Source organism: Scyliorhinus canicula, chromosome 4, assembly GCF_902713615.1.
Source record: "Scyliorhinus canicula chromosome 4, sScyCan1.1, whole genome shotgun sequence".
Classification (NCBI taxonomy): Eukaryota; Metazoa; Chordata; class Chondrichthyes; order Carcharhiniformes; family Scyliorhinidae; genus Scyliorhinus; species Scyliorhinus canicula.
This window is the reverse complement of record NC_052149.1, coordinates 51,808,207-51,821,173: the sequence shown is the minus strand read 5'-3', so window position 1 is coordinate 51,821,173 and position 12,967 is coordinate 51,808,207. Positions and strand designations below refer to the sequence as shown.

At 44.4% G+C, this 12,967-nt stretch overlaps 1 protein-coding gene across 4 annotated transcripts in view; it reads right to left on the bottom strand.

Annotated features, from left to right (window-relative positions):
- Positions 1-12,967, bottom strand: part of LOC119964572 (terminal uridylyltransferase 4-like) — a 151,750-nt gene that overhangs the window by 86,347 nt on the left and 52,436 nt on the right. For 3 of the 4 annotated variants that reach the window (XM_038794242.1, XM_038794239.1, XM_038794241.1), the window contains exons 4-9: positions 10,822-10,985; positions 9,556-9,672; positions 9,136-9,313; positions 8,440-8,528; positions 7,591-7,642; positions 6,170-6,239 (exon numbers count right to left, since the gene is read on the bottom strand). In XM_038794242.1, coding sequence (XP_038650170.1) covers positions 6,170-6,239; positions 7,591-7,642; positions 8,440-8,528; positions 9,136-9,313; positions 9,556-9,672; positions 10,822-10,985 — 670 coding nt within the window. The remainder of the gene's footprint in view (positions 1-6,169; positions 6,240-7,590; positions 7,643-8,439; positions 8,529-9,135; positions 9,314-9,555; positions 9,673-10,821; positions 10,986-12,967) is intronic. The other variant, XM_038794240.1, reaches the window with a different exon arrangement.

Here is a 12,967-nt window from a genome sequence, read left to right as displayed (position 1 = left end):
GCCTCGTCAAAAAGAAAAAGGAGGCATTTGCCAGCGCTAGAAGGCTGGAAGCCTGTGTGGAATACAAGGAAAGTAGGAAAGAACTTAAGCAAGGAGTCAGGAGGGCTAGAAGATGTCACGAAAAGTAATTGGCAAATAGGGTTAAGGAAAATCCCAAGGCTCTCTACACGTACATAAAAAGCAAGAGGGTAGCCAGGGAAAGGGTTGGCCCACTGAAGGATAGGCAAGGAAATCTATGTGTGGAGCTAGAGGAAATGGGCGAGGTACAAAATAAATACTTTGCATCAGTATTCACCAAAGAGAAGGAATTGGTGGATGTTGAGTCTGGAGAAGGGTGTGTAGATAGCCTGGGTCACATTGAGATCCAAAAACACGAGGTGTTGGGCGTTTTGAAAAATATTAAGGTAGATAAGTCCCCAGGACCGGATGGGATCTACCCCAGAATACTGAAGGAGGCTAGAGAGGAAATTGCTGAGGCCTTGACAGAAATCTTTGGATCCTCACTGTCTTCAGGTGATGTCCCGGAGGACTGGCGATTAGCCAATGTTGTTCCTTTGTTTAAGAAGGGTAGCAAGGATAATCCAGGGAACTACAGGCCGGTGAGCCTTACGTCAGTGGTAGGGAAATTACTGGAGAGAATTCTTCGAGACAGGATTTACTCCCATTTGGAAGCAAATGGACGTATTAGTGAGAGGCAGCATGGTTTTGTGATGGGGAGGTCGTGTCTCACTAACGTGATAGAGTTTTTCGAAGAGGTCAGAAAGATGATTGATGGAGGTAGGGCAGTGGATGTTGTCTATATTGTCTTCAGTAAGGCCGTTGACAAGGTCCCTCATGGTAGACTGGTACAAATGGTGAAGTCACACGGGATCAGGGGTAAGCTGGCAAGGTGGATACAGAACTGGCTCGGTCTACATGTGCACCATTAGCTCTCACAAGCAGCAATTAAAAAAAAAAATTCTATTAAGATTTTCATAAAATATAAACAACAAAACAATATTAACAAAACCATGGTAAAAACCCAAGAACAGGGGTGGGCAAACTTTTCCGTGCAAGGGCCGCATTCAGAAATTCACAATTCACAAAGGGCCGCATAGTATATTAAGTAAAATAATTACTTCACCCGGTTATGATTGTGGGCGCCTCATATAGAACATAGAACAGTACAGCACAGAACAGGCCCTTCGGCCCTCGACGTTGTGCCAAGCAATGATCACCCTACTCAAGTCAACGTATCCAACCTATACCAGTAAGTAACCCAACAGCCCCCCCACCCATTAACCTTTAAAAAAAAATTTTAAAAAAAAAAAAAAAAAAAAATTTTTTTTAAAAAATTTTTTTTTTTTTTTTTTTAATGACTTGGTGGGCCGCAGAAATACCTTTGGCGGGCCGCATGCGGCCCGCGGGCCGTAGTTTGCCCACCCCTGCCCAAGAACAACCACCCAACTACAAAAGCAACTACAAAAACAAAAAAAAGGCAAACAACAAAAAGGAAAGAGATAACACCCGCCACATCCAACAAACCCATGTACCCAATTCTCCCTCCCACCGAACCAAACCGACCCCCCCCCCCTGCCCCGGTTTGCTGCTGCTGCCGGCCTATTTCCCTACCGTTCCGCCAGGAAGTCCAGGAAAGGCTGTCACCGCCTAAAGAACCCCTGTACTGATCCCCTCAGGGCAAATTTCACCTTCTCCAATTTGATGAACCCCGCCATATCATTGATCCAGGCCTCCACGCTTGGGGGCCTCGCATCCTTCCATTGAAGCAAGATCCTCTGCCGGGCTACTAGGGACGCAAAGGCCAGAACACCGGTCTCTTTCGCCTCCTGCACTCCCGGCTCCACTGCAACCCCAAAAATTGCGGGAACCCAGCCTGGCTTGACCCTGGATCCCACCACCCTCGACACCGTCCTTGCTACCCCCTTCCAAAACTCCCCCAGCGCTGGACATGCCCAAAACATATGGGCGTGGTTCGCTGGGCTCCCCGAGCACCTAGCACACCTGTCTTCGCCCCTGAAAAACCTACTCATCCTCGTCCCAGTCACGTGGGCCCTATGCAGCACCCTGAACTGTATGAGGCTAAGCCTCGCACAGGAAGAAGAGGCATTCACTCTCTCCAGGGCATCCGCCCACGTCCCCTCCTCAATCTCCTCACCCAGCTCCTCTTCCCATTTACCCTTCAGTTCCTCCATCGAGGCCTCGTCTACCTCCTGCATTATCCGGTATATGTCCAAAATCCTCCCTCCTCCAACCCACACCCCCGAGAGCACCCTGTCCCGTACCCCACGTGGGGGCAACAAGGGGAACCCCTCCACCTGCCGCCTGGCAAACGCCCTAACCTGCATGTACCGAAACATGTTCCCCGGGGGGAGCCCAAACTTCCCATCTAACTCCCCCAAGCTCGCGAACCTCCCCTCCACAAACAGGTCCCTCAACCTCCTAACCCCTACCCTGTGCCAGCCCAGAGATCCGCCATCAATGCTCCCTGGAACAAACCGATGGTTCCCCCGTATTGGGGCCTCCATCACTTCTCCCCTATGCTGTCTCCATTGCCCCTAAATTTTGAGGGTAGCCGCCACCACCGGGCTTGTGGTATACCTCGTTGGAGGGAGCGGCAACGGCGCCATTACCAGCGTCTCCAGGCTCGTGCTCACACAGGACGCCATCTCCATCCTCTTCCATGCTGCCCCTTCCCCGTCCATTACCCACTGACGCACCATCGCTGCATTGGCAGCCCAATAGTACCCACAGAGGTTGGGCAGCGCCAGCCCCCCCTATCCCTGCCCCGTTCCAAGAACATCCTTCTCACCCTCGGAGTCCCATGCGCCCAGACAAATCCCGTAATACTCCTGTTAACTCTCCTAAAAAAGGCCTTTGGGATAAGGATTGGAAGGCACTGGAACAGGAACAAAAACCTCGGGAGCACCGTCATCTTAACGGACTGCACTCTCCCCGCCAGTGACAACGGTAACATATCCCACCTTTTGAACTCCTCCTCCATCTGCTCTACCAACCTTGTGAGGTTGAACTTGTGCAGGGCCCCCCAGCTCCCAGCCACCTGGACTCCTAGGTATCTGAAACTCTTCCCTGCCTGCTTCAGTGGGAGCCTACCAATCCCCTCCTCCTGATCCCCCGGGTGCACCACGAACAACTCGCTCTTGCCCAGGTTCAGCTTATACCCAGAGAAGCCCCCAAATTCGCTGAGAATCCTCATCACCTCCGGCATCCCCCCCACCGGGTCCGCCACATACAGGGACAGGTCGTCCGCATAAAGCGACACTCGATGCTCCTCCCCACCCCGCACCAGGCCCCTCCAGTTCCCTGACTCCCTCAACGCCATGGCCAGGGGCTCAAATGCCAACGCAAAGAGCAAGGGGGACAGGGGACACCCCTGTCTCGTCCCCCGGTACAGCCAAAAGTACTCCGATTTCCTCCTATTCGTGGCTACACTCGCCATCGGGGCCTCATAGAGCAACCTCACCCAACGGACAAACCCCTCCCCAAACCCAAACCTTTCCAACACCTCCCACAGATACCCCTACTCAACCCTATCAAAGGCCTTCTCCGCATCTAATGCCACCACTATCTCCGCCTCCCCTTCCACAGCCGGCATCATAATAACGTTGAGGAGCCTTCGTATGTTAGTATTCAACTGCCTTCCCTTCACAAACCCCGTCTGGTCCTCGTGAATGACCCCCGGCACACAATCCTCTATTCTTGTGGCTAAGATCTTTGCCAGCAGCTTGGCGTCTACATTTAGCAGCAAGATCGGCCTATATGACCCCCACTTCAGAGGGCCCTTGTCCCGCTTCAGGATCAAGGAAATCAGTGCCCGTGACATAGTTGGGGGCAAAGCCCCCCCCCCCCTTGCCTCGTTAAAGGTCCGGACCAACAGGGGGCCCAACAGGTCCGCATACCTTTTATAAAATTCGGCCGGAAACCCATCCGTCCCCGGCGCCTTCCCCGACTGCATGCTCCCTATCCCTTTAACCAGCTCCTCCAGCTCAATCGGCGCCACCAGTCCCTCCTCCTGCCCCTCCTCCACCCTCGGAAATCGCAGCTTGTCCAAGAAGCGCCCCATTCCCCCCCTCTCCACCGGGGGTTCAGACCGGTACAGTTCCCCATAAAAGTCACTAAAGACCCCATTAACATTTACCCCCCTCCGCACCACCTTCCCACCTCTATCCGTCACTCCCCCAATCTCCCTGGCTGCATCTCGCTTTCGGAGCTGGTGTGCCAGCATCCTGCTCGCCTTCTCCCCATATTCATACACCGCCCCCTGTGCTTTCCTCCACTGAGCTTCCGCCTTTCTGGTGGTCAGTAGATCGAACCTGGCCTCAAGGCTATGCCGCTCCCCCAGCAATCCTTCCTCCAGAGCCTCCGCATATCTCCTATCCACCCTCACCATCTCCCCTATCAATCTCTCCCTCTCCCTCTGCTCCCCCCTCTCCCTATGGGTTCGGATAGAAATCAACTCCCCTCTAATCACCGCCTTCAATGCCTCCCAGACCATCCCCACTCAGACCTCCCCGTTATCGTTGGCCTCAAGGTATCTCTCAATACACCCCCGAACCCTCCCGGCCACCTCCTCGTCTGCCAGCAGCCCCACCTCCAAGCGCCAGAGCGGATGCTGGTCCCTCTTCTCCCCCAGCCCGAGGTCCACCCAGTGCGGGGCATGATCCGAAATGGCAATGGCAGAGTATTCAACATCCTCCATCCTCGAAACCAGCCCCCTGCTCAGGACAAAAAAAATCAATACTCGAATAGGCCTTATGCACGTGGGAGAAAAACGAGTACTCCCTGGCCCTTGGCCCAGCAAACCTCCAGGGATCCACCCCTCCCATCTGATCCATAAATCTCACAAGCAGCAATGAGATACATGGTCAGATAACTTGTCTTGGTTGAGAGGTAAATGTTGTCCAAGGTACAAGGAGCATTTTCCTGCCCTTCTTCGAATAGTGACATGGGATCATTTATATTTACCCGAGGGGACAGAGAGAATCTCGGTTTAACTTTTCAAGTGAAGGCATTTCAGAAAATGCATAACATCCTCAGCATTGTGCTCAAGTGTCAGCCTGGAAAATGTACTCAAGTCACTGGAGTAGGATTTGAAGCCAGAATCTTGTGACTTAAGAGCCAAGAGTGTTACCATTGAGTCAATGAGTTTGAAAACAAATTACTATGAAAAGAGTATAAATTAAGCACAGTTTAAACATGCCTACATTACATCTATAATTTGAACTCAAGTATTTAAGCCTGCCGTGTCAATCCCATTTATCTTCAATGAAGCCATTGGGATCGGTGTGACTTGATTTGTTTATAAACCAGCTGCTCTTGTGATGTGTTCATTACACTAGTTTTTATTTTAGGTGGCAACATAAAAAAAACAATTCCCCGTTAACCTCAACTATTTGCAGGCTGCTCAGAATATTTACATTCATGTCAACTTAGACTTTTAATGCTGGCCAATGCCTTTCAGAGAAAGGTGAAAGGCAATCTATATGATGATAATTAAATCAACATCTTAGTATTAAAAAGCATGTTTTAAAAAAAATTTTAAGTACCCAATTTATTTTCTCTAATTAAGGGGCAATTTTAGTATGGCCAATCCAGCTGTCCTGCAAATCTTTGGGTTGTGGGGTTGAGACCCACACAGACACTGGAAGAATGTGCAAACTCCACACAGACAGTGACCCGGGGCCGGGATCGAACTCGGGTCCTTGGCGCCGTAAGGCAGCAGTGCTAGCCACTCCACCACCGTGCTGGCCATTGAAAAGCATGTTATTGCAAATTATATATTCATTGTATAAAGGGAATATAACATGTAAACTTGTGCGATACAGAACATATCTTAAGAGGTTCAAAAATTCCAAAAGCTGGAAGTCTGCAAAGAAAACAAGAAAAAATGTCGGAGATGAACAATGGATTTGTCAGGAGACAAGACAAAAAAGTAACTGCTCAGGTGGAAATCCTTCATTTGACTGGACCTTGGAAGATGACTTGTCCCAGTCATTCTGAGCTCTCACGATATTTGGCCATTCACAAGAGTCAGATATAAACCATATCACGCTATTTCTCATGCTGCATCTTCCATAGAGGCTAAATCATATGCAAGTAGCTTCCATGAACACCAAGAAAGGAATAAAGCATAACTGCAGTTTATACAAACCTTTTTATATCCCTGCAGTAGATAATTGGAACTTTGGCATGGAAATCAGACTCGACATCTGAATATAAAGCTGGAAGGTAAAGGTTTAAATACATTAAGGGACAAAGATAGGAAGAAACTATGCATGATTTAAATAATTATTTATAAATAATGGACTTATATTCTTCCAATTTCAAAGCTGATATAATACAAGAAGTTTAAAATAAAGTATAATGGATACAAGATCTGAATGTTAAGTAACTATTTAGAAAAAAACTGCAGGCTATTTCTGAACAAAGGCAATGCTATACAGAAAAAGATCAAGGCTAATCTAGTTTGCCTTTTTCAATTAATTCGTTTGCAGGAAAGCAAGCATTCAATGCTTATTCTAATTGCTCTTGAGACAGTGGTGGTGAGTTGTTTACTTGAACTGCTGCAGTCCTTGTGGTATAGGTACACACACTGTACTGTTAGGTAGGGAACTCTTCTCAGGCATACTACACTTGCAGTAAGCTCCATCTCAAATTACATAAATACAGTAACCAAAAATGTTGTTTTATGAAAGGAAATTGCTCTAATTTGTTTTTGAATTCATCAATATTAACCAACTGACTCAATTATCTCCCGATGGGAACCTGTTTCCTAAATCAACCACTTGCTCAATGAGATATAATTTCCACAGATTTGTTTTCAATTTACCCCTTCTTCAAGCAAAGGCAGTTTCCTCTGGTCCTGTTCTGGGCAAGGTGCAACAGTTTGTTAATGATCTATTCCCTTTAGACTCATGAAAACAGCAATCAAGTCAGCTCTCAACCTCTTCTTTTCGAGTGAGAACATGCCACTTTCAAGTGAGAACATGCCCTTTTAGTTCACTGTTCACTACAATCTTTATGTATGTGATGTACACTAATTGAATATGTGCTGAAAAGAAATGAGACACCAACATGCAACCTAAGCCCTTAATCAGAATTATTCTAGAGAACAGTGTTGAACAAAATTATATGAACTCATTTTATTTTGTTTAAGCGGGTTTAGAAACCTTAGTTGATACCAACATAAATGAATGAACTTTACAGGACAACATAATCAAATTAGTACATGATTAACCCGGTTTCTCGCTTGCAAAGAATCCTCATGTCATTTAAGTCTAACTTGCACTATGCGCCCTTTGGAATACAGAGAATATTGGCAACAAAATTATACACCTTGCCCAAGGCCTTGCTGCAACTGACCAGTCAGGACTGCTTAAATGTAAGGTTTATTTTTGTCTGCCAGAGAAGAAGTGCCCAGCCTCCACTTGACACAACTGAATGGCTGTAATCAGAAACTCAGCAAATGGAAGCTCACTTTGTGTCTCCACCCAATATCCCCACTATCTTTACAAACCACACTGTTTCTAATAATCAAAATTTAAAATGATCTAAGATAATCAGTGAACTTACAACTGTTTTTAATAATGTCCAGCACTTGTATCAAAACATCTGGCTGATTTAACTGCAAAAGAAACAATAAAACTAAATTCACACAATGGAGAGGGAAAATCATGCAGCAATTTTTAAACTGTCATACACTGCATAATATTAAACGGCATAATTTTATTCATAGTATTATACATTATAGGTCATGTGGAGAACTTATCATATTGTCATGCTAATTAATTCCAGATTACATTCAAGAGAAGCTTATACTGATAAAATATTGTCACTCCATTTCAGGGATGCAGAAGTCAGGAATCTGAATCAAAATCCAGATTTCCTGAAAAGATTCCTAATTTTCTCATATATCCAAATCTTTTATCAGGTTAATTCCACACTTTTTATTTAATCACACATTCTGTGTGCTATGAAGAGTTACATGTTTTTTTTCCTCCAAAACAAGCACAGTTAGTGTTTCCAGTCAGTATCAGGGATATGAGAGAAACTTAGAGGGCAGGGAAAACTGCAGAGCTCTCAAATATGTCAGGAAGCAAATTTAAGAGTGTGATCAGAAAGTGCCTCTGTGAGGGTTCTCTTGCGAATGATTTAATAGGGAAGAATCTGATGGAAGCATTGACAAAAGAGTTGTGGTAGAAGGAACCAACAATTATAATTTATTTTAAAAACATAATTTTATTTTAAATAGGAAGATAATGTAATGACCGCGGTTCAAGCATACAAAGTCTAATTCTGTGGCACCAGGATATTGGTTAAAATTATTTACTCTTACGCATGCAGAATATATCTATCATATGACTCATGCTTACATGTTAAAAGATGTTTTTAAAATGTTAATGGAAACACACTATCACTTACGTGGGGGGGAAACTTTACATCAATGTTGATGTCACTAGTTTTGAAAGCAAACCTTGTAAGACAAGAGCCATACAACCTCAGTGAGCAATCTGTAAACAAAAAAACAAAATACACCAGCAGAGATTTATCTAGTCTCATTTTGTGTAGATGAACATCCTTGTGCATTAATACCCTTTTCTATGCCCTTACATTCCCAAAAGGAAAGCTGGCATTTTGACATGCTTCAACTCTAATCTAGGCGATTAGTCTACAACCTCCCTCAATTATAACCAGCACTAAATTTAACTCTTACTCTACTGGGCCCTTTCATTTCCAGGACTCCAATCAGATCGCTAACCTGACTGTTTTCCATCTATGAACCACAATTCCAAGCAATTTTCAATCTCTCCCATTTCCAGTCCATCTTTTCACCTCCTTGAAGGTTCTTGTATTTGTTCTATCCTTCAGAAAGATATGATTGCACTTCCCTTAATGCTATTACCTTGGCATCAACGTTTCCCAAGTTACTATTAACTTTCAAATTGGCTATTATCGTGGATGTCTTATTACCCCACGATGACTAGTATGGATAACACATGCAGTACAATCAATGTTTTGCACATTAAAATTTGAAGATGAGTGCTCATGGACAGTAGACATTATTTCACATGATCAGTCTGTAACCAGCTGGAGAACCATAACACAAGTAATTCACACCTGGCAAATGTTGTTGAATAATTTTCTCCATCTCATTTACGATATTTTCCCGGACTTGAAAATCCTGCTCAGAAATCCCTTCTTGCTGTGCAGCCTGTAACACGGCAGAATTTAATGCAGCCAGATGGTCAGGAGTTGGTGGTACTAGGTTTCGAAGTTCATTTTCTTCTTGTTTCTCCTAGAGGCAAGGGAAGGAAACACATATTCACACCTTGAAAATTAACTGTAATATTTCTGTATAGCTCAAAAATGAAAAAAAAATTACTGATTCTTTGTTGGATAAAATATTTTATCTAACATTGTACTGAAAGGACTTAAATGTCACTTTAATAAAGTACGTAAAGTAGAACTTGCTGAAAGCTACAAAACAGTAAACATTCTAGGATACGTAACAAATCTACAATAAATGAAAGTACTTACTGCAATATTTTTCTTATGCCGTTTTTCTTTTATATGCTTGTGTGCTCCCTGGATATTTTCGATGTGAACTAGGCAAAGTTTGCATAGGTACTGACATGAAGGATATTCCGATGAACGCTTTGAAACAAAAAGTAAATATAACAAAGCTTCAGTATGACCAGAAATGCTGTACTATTCTAAATTATTAGCTTATAAAGAATAAGGATCAGTATTGCTGTCAGTTGATTGAAAGATCTAGGTTACAAGCATGTCACAAAGATCTTTCAAAAAAAGAGAAACAATGCCTGATCTCCACATCAACGACACGCCCATTGCAATTTAAGGGGCAATTTAGCGTGGCCAATTCACCTACCCTGCACATCTTTAGGTTATGGGGGTGAGACCCACACAGACACCGTGTGCAAACTCCACACGGATGGGGGCCGGGATAGAACCTTGGTCCTCAGTGCTGTGAGGCAGCAGTGCTACCCCTGCAATATAATGAAGTTATTTACTTGCTATTCAAACAATAGAAGACTATTGAAGGCTTTTAGGTGTCAGCTGTGGTTCAGTAGCAGCATTCTTGAGGTAGTTTGTTGCAGACCCAAGTCTCACTCCAAAGACTTGAGCACAGAACTCATTGCTGGCACTTCAGTGCAGTACTGCCATTTTTAAAAAACCGACTTATTTGGGTCCAGTTTTTGCTCAACTGGGAAGGATCAAGCAAAAGCCAAACACCTCAACATGGGTGCTCATTGTGATTTAAATCAAAGGAGCAAGACATTTGGCCCACCATGCTTTGGCTGGTTCTTTGCTAGAACATTCAAAACCAGTCTGGAATGATGCAGCATATTTATTCTTCATTCTCCTCTGTATCTTCCAAAAGGAATCAAGTTTGACAGCTCATTAGCAATACTAACATAATTCTTCTACCAACAGTGCTACATTAAGGAACACATTTCTGGTTATGAATCCTACTGAGCACTATATTTTACAAAAATCCAAAAATCAATATTATTCATTCTTGGTTTTAAGTCAACTATAATACCATTTTAAGTTTAATTGGGGTTTTCTAAGGGGCTGGTTTAGGTCACCAGGCTAAATTGCTGGCTTTTAAAGCAGGCCAGCAGCACGGTTCGATTCCCGTACCAGCCTCCCCGGACAGGCGCCGGAATGTGGCGACTAGGGGCTTTTCACAGTAACTTCATTGAAGCCTACTCGTGACAATAAGCGATTTTCATTTCATTTCATTTTCATAATTGTACTTTTAAGTAAATAATGTCCTACTTTTACCAGACGAGAAATATAATCCCTCTCCAGTCTTTCCTCTGCTTGTTTAAGTCCAAGCTGTTGTTCTGCTGTCATTTTAGACTCATCAATCACCGGTGCACTTTCTGGGTTGTCTTTCTCTAAAGGATGTGCTTTGTTTGCATTTGTAGCAGTTGCTTTACCTGTAAATATTACAAATGCACAATACTAATTTTGATACACCTCTGTATTTTTGCCCCAAATAAAAGTCATGACAGATTAGGCCATTATACAGTGAATTAGACATAAATCCCCTATTTGTAAAACCGAAAGACAAGTTCAGCCCAGAGGTTTTTATGCCTGGTAGCTGCAAGCATTCTTTGTGGAATTAGTTTGGGTAGTTTGAATTCATGAGACTACAGTACAAAGCAACTCACTAATTCAGCACTAAATTGTACATGCATAGGTCACAGGATGCTGGTTGTGGAAATGTGATATATTATTCTGACGTAGTAAGTACACGCTTTGAGGTTTCGGCTGAGGCACATTATCGAGGAAGAGTAAGAGCTCCTTCTGCATCAAGTTACAGCATATCTCACACAGAAATGCCTGATGCACACAGTAAGGGATCAAAGCTGGGACAATTCTATTCCTCAGCTGTAACATTACTCACAAAATGGCAAATAAACACATTGTTGAATAACTCGTTGGTGTAGTGGGTTATGTATTACCTTTCTCCGAAGATCTGTGATCAAATCCAAACGGACCTGAAATGACTTTATCCAGATCCTATTGGGAATGGGGTTATGGGAGATTCCTTATTTTAAAATTGTGCCCCTAGTTCCAGATTCTCCTGCGAGGTAAACATTCTCTCAGCATCTACCCGGTCAAGTCCCTTTAGAATCTTACATGCTTCAATATGATCACTCCCGCTCTTCTAAATTCCAGCGAGTACAGGCCCCATAAGATATCTCCTTCATCCTGGAGCCAGCCTAGTGAACCTTCTCAGAACTGCTTCCAATGCAGGTACATATTAAATAATACAGTAAACCTATCCTCAATTTGGTTCTAATTAGCCATCTCACTCAGGCGAAATTCTAGATTCCCAGCCTCTGACCTGCTCTTGTAGCCACAGTATTTATGTGGCTAGTTCAGTTCCATTTCTGGTAAATGGTAACCCCCAGGATGTTGATAGTCAGGGTTTAAGTGATAGTTATGCCATTGAACATCAAGGATAGATGGTTTGATTCTCTCTTATTGGAGATGATCATTCCCTGGCACTTGTGTGGCATGAATGTTACGTGACACAAGTCAGCACAGACCTGGACATTGTCCAGGTCTTCCTGCATTTGCATATGAATTACTTACTTCATTGTCTGAGGAGTTGAGAATGATGCTGAACATTGTGCAATCCTTCAAACAACATCCCCACATCTGATCTTATGTTGGAAGGTCATTGATGAAGCAACTGAAGATGGTTGGGTCTAGGACACAACCCTGAGGACCTCCTGCAGTGATGTTGCAAGACTGAGATGACTGACCCCCCCCAACAACCACAATCATCTTCCTTTGTGCTAGGTATGACACCAACCAGTGGAAAGTTTGCCCCATGACTCCCACTGACTCCAGTTTTGCCAGGGCTTCATGATGCCGTACTCAGTCAAATGCTGCCTTGGTGTAAAGGGCAGTCACTCTCATCTCACCTCTGGAGTTTAGCTCTTTTGTCTATGTTTGAACCAAGGCTGTAATGAAGTCAGAAGCTGAGTGGCCTTGGCGGATCCAAACTGAGTGTTAGTGAGCAGGTTATTGCTCAGGTGCTGCTTGATACAGTAGTCCCCCTTTATAACGCGGGTGTTGGGGTCCAAGACAGCCACCCGCGTTGCAACCGAGCCGCGGATATCCACGATGGGGGTTTTAAATTTATTTAAAAATCTATGCTAGCGCTTCCCATTGAGAGTCTACGGGGGGCGGGGGGAGAGGTCAGACCCCCGTAGACTCACAATGGGAAGCGCTAGCATAGATTTTTAAATAAATTTTAAACTCCCATCGTGGATCCAATTAAAATTTCAGCGGCCAGCTCACTTTGATCCGGAGAGGGAAGCTGCTCTCACTGAAATCAGCCGGCCGCTGAAACTGACACTGCCCGCTGCTCTCTCCCTCCAATCCAACTTTTAAGTTTTAATGT